Here is a 9,332-nt window from a genome sequence, read left to right as displayed (position 1 = left end):
AATGTACTGCCACAGTAGGGAAAATAAATACTATTTAACCATATTATATATATTTGACCACAAGGTGGCGCCATAAGGTGACATTAGGCCTTAAAGTCGAAAAAAATAAAATGTGTTTTTGCTTATTTTATTCACTGTGTTCATTTAGACACACAAAATAAAATATTTTAAACAAAAATGTATTCATGTATGATGCTATTGTAGGATTACTTTTTTAGTTTCTGACACCTTCAAAACGTACAAAATTAATAATACATTATGGTAATAAGACCACTAAAAGATTATTATTGTTTTTAGGATTTTCTTTAAGAACTGTTGTCATAAGGCAAAACGGCAGGTTTAAAAATAAGTCATAGGCATGTTTTTCACATTAGTCTTATTTAAATGACAACATTTAACATGTTTTTGACATTTCAGACAAAGTCATCTGGAAAGAAAAGATGGGTTTTAACCATTTCTATGAGACTACAGTGGCCTATTTACATATGTCCTCATTAAACAAGACATAAAAGCATCCGGTCTGACGACGCTTTAGAGAAGTCAAAGGGTAAAAAGGATATACACTTTTGTCATTATAAGGCTTATAATAATATAAAACACGTAATGTATCTACATAGAAGCACAGTTACTATTAATAGCAGTTAAGGAAGCAGTTAATATCATAACATTAGCCACAGATGCGGTTAATTTAGAGCTTTCCCTTTTACCTCACCCACAAAACTCGTATAAAAACTGAAACCAAAATGCCACTGATCGTTCGTCAGAAAGCTGCAGATTTGACTGAGAAAAATACACAAATCTGTCAGACTTGAAATATGGATATGCTATTAAACATCGAAAAAATTTGTTTTTTAGGTTATTATTAAGAATTAACAGTATATGAATGTATAATTTATGTATAATTCTGTTGAAAAGTATTTGATGCCAAAAAGGGACATACATATTTTTAAAGTTGTTTTTTACTATACAGCTTGATTTGTGTATTAGACACAAATCAATTTTATTCAGCTCTCTGTTTAAAGGTTTTAGGGTTTGAGTGTTTAGCAACAGAGAGTTTAAATGAAATGAGGATGTACAATGAAGTCAGTTTCAGGGGTCAAATCCTGATTATATGGAACATGGCTTTACTCCAAATCGTAAAATGAAAATAAGTTAAAAAATGATTCTCGACAATTGGACTTTTAATTCTATGCACATGAAATAAAACACACCTCTGTTTTCACACGAAGATGAAAGCACAAGATCTTCCTCTGTGAGATGTTCAAAGGTGTGTACGTGAACCGTGTTTTTTCTCAAGAAGTGAGAGCTTCCCCTGTTGATCTCGTGTTGAGGTTTGTGGTGATGCACTACTTGACACCCTATTCTGCCCCAGAAACAGACACAGCTATTGCGTACAGAGATAACTTCTTGACGTGTCTGAAGTCTTCATGACTGTTAAAGCGGTCATTCTGAGCTGCTCATGTTTTCATCATCTCTTACATGAGCTTGTTGTTTTTTAATGGATATGTCTGAACATTAGTCGTGATGGAGATGAGAGTGGTTTGGCTGGTGCTTGTTTATTCTGTCGGTTTGGTTGAAGGTATGTCACTTTGTTTTATCTGTTGTAGCCGATTGTATCTTTGGCACACATACACCGCAGAGAAAGACCGTAGGGAGATTCGTTTGGTTTAAGAGATGATAAAGATTATTTTGATAGTTGCTTGTGTGTTAGATGGTGCGTAGATTTTATCAGGGCTGTGAACTTGACAGACGTCATTCAGCAAACCGCCATTAAACAATATAGGCTATAAAGCCACAGTATTCAAATGAAAGGAGCACTGCATTTATGGCAATCGTAACAGTGTTGTTGTACAGAAATGCTTATTCTGTTAAATAACTTACTTATACTTATATATGTTTGCTGTATATATATATATATATACATATATATATATATTTAAAGCAACAGGATGCATACCTACAACCAGGCCACTGTGTTACAAAAATTCAACCGAACAACAAGAGGACTTTATTTGCAAATGGGAGGACAGAAACATTGATCAGAATACAACGTATACCCTCTACATATTGTGAGTTCAACCAAGAATCAGCATTTTAGCAACATTTTCTTCTTAAAGTTTCAGTTTGTCTGAATTGACTATTTATATTTGTAAATGTATTAAGGAAAAGTTCAAAAAAGTATTCTTTATGTCATGACATGGATTGTAATGACAGTTGTCATGTGTCTTGTCATGCGTTCAGTCTTTCACATTGCTGTTGGATGACTTTATGTCACTCTTGAGGTTTCATTTTGTTGAAATTCAACAGACACTGGGCTGGAATGACCACAATACATCTAGAAATGATGATTGAATGAAAATTTGCAGTGGTCTCTTTTTTTCCGGAGCTTTATGTATGCACCGTACTGTATGTTTAATATATCTAATTGTCATTCTTTCATGCTGTCTACAGTGACAGCGAAAGGAACATTTTAGATTTGCAGGTGCACACACACCAGACAGAAAAATACCTTCTTTTGGAGCAACTAACAATCTCTAGAAATATGGAGATATGGGTACAGAGAAAAGTGGGCAACCTTACCTGTAATTCTACTAAAATCTCTGTCATCTTCAAATGCTTAGGTAAATTTGATCTATTTATTCATAAATATGTATTGATATTTGTTATATATTTATTTAGAATATACAATTATTGTTGTACGGCTCATGTTCCATAATTGTTTTTAACTTTGCATTCTCACCTGACGACAGCCAAATACAGCAAACCTGAGATTACTAGCATGAGAAGGTCAGCTGGCATACTGAATCTTACACTGAGCAAACCGAAGGATAACAAAGGTGTTATATATGAGATCAGATGGAGGGAAAGAGGAGCTGAATGGCAAAATGTAAGGCATTTCAGGAAATCAGATTTTTATAGTTGCAAGTCCTGAACTGAAGATTTCGTGTTATGTGATGTGGTTTTACATTGCAGGAGACTTTTAAAACTGAGGACAGCACTTTCCAAGGTTAGTATTCATCCCCTTGCTCTGATTCCCAGTGGTTTTATAAAAAACATTTGTAAAAGTAAAATTCTGAATAAAAACTTTTCCGATATTATACCTGGACTTTGATAAATGTATGATTTGTTTAAATAGTTTGAACGTAGTTAGTTTATGTAGGCTACACATTTCTATCCTTATTAAACATAAAAATGATTGAGGTGATTTTATTTATAGACTTCTACAGGCTACGGCTACAAAAGCAGGTTGTTTACCAGATCAAGCTAAGGCGACAGGCCAAACCGCTGTTACCAACATGTGAATCACTACAAGCCCTCTGGAGTGACTGGAGCATCATGGTGGGCGTTCCCATAGGTGCGATTTAGTTTTATGAATCCTCACAACAGGGCACTTTACACTTTAATGTAAAAAAAGATGGGGTGCCAGTAAAATAACACTTTTGTCACATAAAATAGTAGGTTTTTTAGAATGTCAAAAATACATGGTAAAAAAATCCTGTCAACAGTTTGTTTAATTTAAAAATGACATGTTACTCATGTCTTCCTTTTTCCCTAATTTGATGTTTTTTACCGTATTTCAAAAATACATAATCTGTAAATATAAAAAGTACAATTCTGTAAAATTACAGTTTTTTACAGTGTTGGCCTAACCATACGTTGCTTTCAGCCATAGTTGTTTTCATTTTTAACCATGGCTAAACTCACGTCTACACTGTGAAGGTGTAGTGTGAAATAATGACTCAACAACGTCAATGAATGCTGCAATTTCACACCAGTTCAGGAGCTTTTTTGACAAGTTAAAATATGTTTCCAGAGGAAAATCTTTTAGCTTAGAGGTTGTTTTTATGGCTCAGACGGGTTAATGTTGTTCTCAGTTGTGTTTCGTTTAAGAATCAACTAACATTAAATGTTAAATGAGATGTTTCTCACAAAATTCACTGTTAAAAAACGGTAATTTTACAAATATTTTCTCTTATTTGTTTTACAGATTTGTATGTTTTTTTAAAAGATCGCAAATGTACAAGAAAACCAGGGGAGAAAATATAATTTTAACAAGGTTCTTTTTTTACAGTTTATTTTTGAAATACGGTCAAAAACTATACAATTACAGAAGCATTTTTTTAAATTGAATATATATCCTTATATCTTATAATGTTACCGTACATTTAAGTTTTTCCAGTTTACAGACTATTTCCGTTTTTTTACTGAATATCTTTACAGTGTTGCTTTGGAGTATAATCTAATAAAAATAGAAACAAAAGAGACAATTAAACAAAAAGCTGTAAAATAAATGTAGAATAAAAATCTGGATTTGGGCCAATTTGATGAGAAATGCTCATATTTAAATATTCAACAATACTTACTCTCTGTTGCATATTTGGCAAATCTGAGCTCAGTTTGTGACACTGAGATCTCTTCTGAAACCCATAGAGACATATGTGAGATTTCTGGATAGAAATATCTATTTAATCTGACAGATCACTAGCAGAACTAAATGAGATATTAAAGATCCCAAATGTGATTTTCCTTTTAATAGTTTGGTTAACAAATGTCACACATTTCAACAGAAATTCGCCTTCCACCTAAAGTACGCTGGGAAGAAACACAGAACACTCACAGCAGGGATGTTCTCCTCATGTGGGATGTAAGTACAAAAGAAAGAAATGTTCATTATTGGTTGGTGTAGTATGAACAGGTGTTCCAATGGCAATCAAATGTTCTTTGCTGTAGGCTCCACCTGCTGAAGAGTCTGTTGGAGGGGTAACGTATAAACTGACCATGTCAGTATGGCCTTGTGATGAACCCAAAAAACTTAAACCCATAACTGTCAATCGAACCTTCCAAACCTCAATAACATTTTCTGAGGCTTGGGTGTCCATCATCGCAATGAACAAGGTTGGGAGTTCACCACCCCAACTGAGCACCATTCCTGCTGTGAAACATTTGAACCGTAAGTGTATTTATCATAAATACAAATTACTGGTTAGAAAGAGTGATGTGTGTGCTCACTTATCGCAGAAGTAAGTGTAAGGTTTACAGTGAGAAATGTAGAGCTTCACAAGACATGGAAATGGAAAGTCAAAGTTAAAAAGTTATAATTTTCAATATAATGTAACTTCCAAGTCCCTTTATAGAGATTATAATAAAATGGAAATTTGAAAACACTGGAAAAGGTCTTTCTCACGAATTTCAGACTGCCCCAAACACCAAAGAAATTCCACCAAGACCAATAAAGCCTGTTTGGAATGGTACAAGCTGGAAGACGGTGAGACTCGATCGCAAGCCGTAAATACCTCTAGAGAAAAAACTTTCAAGGACATTGAAAAAGGTAAAGATGCCGTCATAAATCATCCATTTGATATTGAGAAATTTCACAGTGTCACACTTATTTACTTGTGTCTGATGTTGGCAACAGAGGTGGAAAACTTTGTACGCCATTATTACTTTCTTCACACAAAGACCAGAAAACGTCCATCGACTGTTGCCATGTGTCCTTTTTACTCGCAGGAGGGAGGTACGTTCAGATGATTTAAAATTATTAAAATTAATTGATCTCAGAATCTGCTTTCCATTTCATCTACACTTTTGCATTCGTTGCAGTGCCTAGCAAAGGTCCAGACAACGTGTTGTTTTTTAACGTGACACACGAGTCGGCCGTGGTGAGCTGGCTTTCCATTGCTGTGGAGAATCAGCGCGGCTTTCTGCAACAATATCTCATCTGGATATCTGGACAAGAAAACACAAGTACGGCGAAGATTGTAGTATTGACGTTGACACAAAACATGCCTGAACTGAGGATAAGTCATGCTCTCTGTACCTCTTGTTTCAGCGCACCATCAGTTACCAGCAAATGAAACAAGTTTCTTGATCAAGAACCTTCACCCAGGAGCCTCTTACACGGTTTCCATAGCCGGACGAACAAAAGCTGGTGTAGGGCCGAACTCGACGGCGAACTTTGAAACGCCGTCAATAAGAACAGGTATTTAGAAATGGTATTTGAATAAACACCATGATGTGTGAGAATAAACCTGCCAAAAGCAAATGTTCTCCTCTTTCATGCAGCCTTATCATGGCAGGACCAGACCATCCTGAGCGTCTGTGTGGTTGCCCTCTCGTGTACAATAATCTGCTCAGTGGCTTTCAGAAGGTGAGATCGCCATGTGAACTGATATCAGTGATTCATCATATACATCATTATGAGATGTACATGAACTGATATGATTAAAGGCAAACACGGCAAAAGTGAACATTGGCACATTGGCTATTCCTGTTTTATGTGACGTTTTCACTAAAATCTTGAAACATAAATTCTCAGAGAATGTATTTATTACCAATTTAATGAACCATCAGTGGTCCAGAAATTATGTAAAATTGGTTTGTTGATCATGAATAGATGTTAAATATCATATTAGACTAAATCATACATTAATGTAGTCCTCTGTAAATATACACTTTGTCTATTTGTTTCTTAGGTTTAGGAGTAAACTGTTACCAGTGGTACCCAGTCCTGTTATCCCTGAAACAGAATCCATATTTCAACATGATCAGGTCAGCCACGTGAACTGCTAAAGGATTAAAACTTTGAAAGAGAAACTTTTATTTTAATTATGTTGCATATTTAAATGAACATGACCCAAATGTCAAACCCGCAACATCGTAAACAGAATAAATGTGGTAAAGCTGTATCTCAAAAAAAATGCTGGACGGCTAATTTCTGTTAACTGCGAGTTTATTCTGCAGGACCTGAGCCAGCTGACAGAGGAAGTGCATGAGGTTGTTCTTCTGCAGCTTCAAGAGCACAACAAACCCCCCCAAAACACGGCCCCTGAACTGAGCACTTTACTGCAAGACTTCAGACCGGTTGCCATTGAAGAGGAGGACGAGGATTATGAGGAAGGAGTTACTGACTTAGGCACTATGAAATCCTGTTGCTATCCGAATCCTAGTTACAGAGGACAGATGCTGCATCTGCCAGATCCAATCCACACGGCCGAGAACATTTTTAAAGAGATTGACACAGAATCCACGTACAGAAACGGCTTGTTCTTTGAAACAAGACTCCTGGAGTGTGATGAAACATCATTATAGTCATGACAGGGCCTGCCAGGCCCACCTTGTGCGTAATGATTTTGACAAACCTTATTATTACACAATATGAGAAGTGCAGTCAGTAAAACATTTCTGAAAATTTTCTCTTTGTGTAGTTAAAGTGCACATGACACATAAGACTGGAAATAACCAGTTTCTAAGAACACTGTAAGATTCTCGGCAGTTACTGAGGTTGCAAGTGACACCACGCTTTAAACGTTTGTTGTGGTCAAAGTGACGTATTCTAGATTTTCATTATGTCTACATATAAAATGTTAATGCTTATTTGCAGCAGCGGCTCGCCCATGGAGGGCGCTGGGGCGCCGACCTCCCTGCCAGTTTTTTATTTGTATTTGTATTTTTTTTCAATAGTTTTTTTTTTAATAATCTCTCATTTTGAAAAATAATCTGTGTTAATTACATGATATTAATGGTTTTACTTTAGAATGTGTTTAGAACTCTCCAGAATGATATTTGCATGTTGGTGTAGTAGTAGTAACCAATAGGCTGTCTTCCCTGGGCTCCAGTTCGCTCAGCCCTACAGTGCTGGAATTTAAGCCAATGGTTCCCCGGTTGCCACGCAAAAAAGTTTATATTTCGCCAATCATCGTTGTCTAATTTTAAGGTTTAGGGGCTCTGAAAACAGCGCCCGTAGTACCAAGATTAGAGCAGTGCACCACGGGACATTTACCTCAGAGCGGAGTGCGAGTGCAGTATGGCGGCGCCGGCGACGTTGAATAGCATTAATGTAGTTGTGGGAGTTAATCTTGCCCCATATTCAGTTAAATCTCTACACCTGTATCCATTCGAAAGAAGAACATTAGCGGTAAAACTAATTGTAAAAGAACTCGGACCAGACAAGCCAGAAGTGAATATAACCCATCAGGCGCGAGAAAAAGAGAAAACCCAAAAGAGAACCTTTTCCCGAGGTTGGTTCGATCGAAAGGTTTGGCTTACTAGCTGTGGTTACGCCAATGCAATCTTTTGCTTCCCTTGCTTACTGTTTAAAACAAGTGCTTGTGATAGCTCGTGGACACAGAGAGGGGTGACAGACCTGAAACATATGTCAGAACGCATTAAGAAACATGAACGGGCAAGAGTGCATATGGACAACTCTGTCAAGAAGCTAGCCATGCTAGGCCGAATTAGCATAGCCACACAGTAAGATGAGGGACACCGCATTGCCATAAGAAGGCACAACGAGGAGGTGGACAGGAATCAGCATATTTTGTCAATGATCATTAATGCCGTGAAATTTTGTGGTGCCTTTGAACTTGCTTTGCGTGGTCACGATGATAGAGACGCATCAGAAAACCCTGGCATTTTCCTGGGTCTAATTGATCTTATGGCCTCAATCGATCGTGAGTTGGAGGTGCACCTCGAAAATGCCACTGTTTTTAAAGGCACTTCAATAGTAATGTAACTATACTTGCTTTGTTTTTGTTTTTTTGTTTAACTTTTTCCTATCTGGACACTGAGCAATGTAACTTGTTCATTATCATTACCTGTGAGACTTGATTTCTACATGGCAGTTCAATTAATATTGTCTTTTTAGACCATTGGTATTGACTGGTTTGAGTTCTTTTATTGGTGTAGACAAGGGACATGGACTAAAATGCACCAGAATGCAGGAAATCACATCTATGAAATAAAAAAAAAATTCTGGGGTTGGATCCCCCCAGATGCCCACACACACACAAACAGCCCCACCTAAAATATTTTTCACCAGCCGCCACTGCTTATTTGTGTTTTCAGTAGGCCTATAATATCACTCTGTTAATTACATAAATAGTTATTTGGTAATATTCATAACACAAATAACATGTATTTAATATCACATTTACATTTAGCAGATTTTGCAATTGCAATTGAGGTAAACAATACAAACATTTGGAACAACACAAGGACAACAAAAAGCATAAGTGCAGTAAAACCGGTCTCATATAGCCTACCACAATATACAAAGCTAAGTATTTTTTTTAAGGATAGAAAGAGTAGAGAAGAAATAGAAGTCAGAACTAATCGTAGATAGGCGAGTAAGGTTTATATTACAACATTCACGAGTGAACTTCACCTCAGGCGCTCTATGCGCAGTACGTTACATACATTTACAATACAATACTGATACACATCAAATACAAATATACATATAATGCACACGAGGGTGAATATATATACAGAAATATATAAAGCTCCAAATCACGCACTTTGGATGTATGCATCACATTCAAAAAATGAACGTT

General features: G+C 36.4%; 1 protein-coding gene across 1 annotated transcript; it reads left to right on the top strand.

The window, feature by feature from the left end:
- The first annotated feature begins 1,377 nt into the window (after positions 1–1,377).
- On the top strand, positions 1,378–8,647 carry il12rb1 (interleukin 12 receptor subunit beta 1). The gene is made up of 15 exons (XM_079482657.1): positions 1,378–1,579; positions 1,943–2,069; positions 2,452–2,621; positions 2,751–2,887; positions 2,974–3,007; positions 3,218–3,355; positions 4,569–4,645; positions 4,732–4,951; positions 5,195–5,329; positions 5,417–5,515; positions 5,602–5,745; positions 5,831–5,980; positions 6,064–6,148; positions 6,474–6,549; positions 6,742–8,647. Exons 1-15 carry the CDS (start codon positions 1,525–1,527, stop codon positions 7,087–7,089), a joined length of 1,995 nt encoding a protein of 664 aa, XP_079338783.1. The 5' UTR covers positions 1,378–1,524; the 3' UTR covers positions 7,090–8,647.
- The last annotated feature ends 685 nt before the right edge of the window (positions 8,648–9,332 follow it).

Source organism: Barbatula barbatula (assembly GCF_947034865.1).
Source record: "Barbatula barbatula genome assembly, chromosome: 20".
NCBI classification, from domain to species: domain Eukaryota; kingdom Metazoa; phylum Chordata; class Actinopteri; order Cypriniformes; family Nemacheilidae; genus Barbatula; species Barbatula barbatula.
Note: the sequence above shows the minus strand (reverse complement) of the source record. Positions and strands in the feature narration are given on the sequence as shown.

What these genes read in the sequence shown, in the direction of transcription:
- il12rb1 (XM_079482657.1), top strand. Translation starts at nt 1,525, where the DNA reads ATGGAGATGAGAGTGGTTTGGCTGGTGCTTGTTTATTCTGTCGGTTTG. An exon ending in TGCTGTGAAACATTTGAACC is followed by an intron (nt 4,952 to 5,194) that starts GTAAGTGTATTT and finishes CACGAATTTCAG; the next exon opens with ACTGCCCCAAACACCAAAGA. An exon ending in TTTTTACTCGCAGGAGGGAG is followed by an intron (nt 5,516 to 5,601) that starts GTACGTTCAGAT and finishes CATTCGTTGCAG; the next exon opens with TGCCTAGCAAAGGTCCAGAC.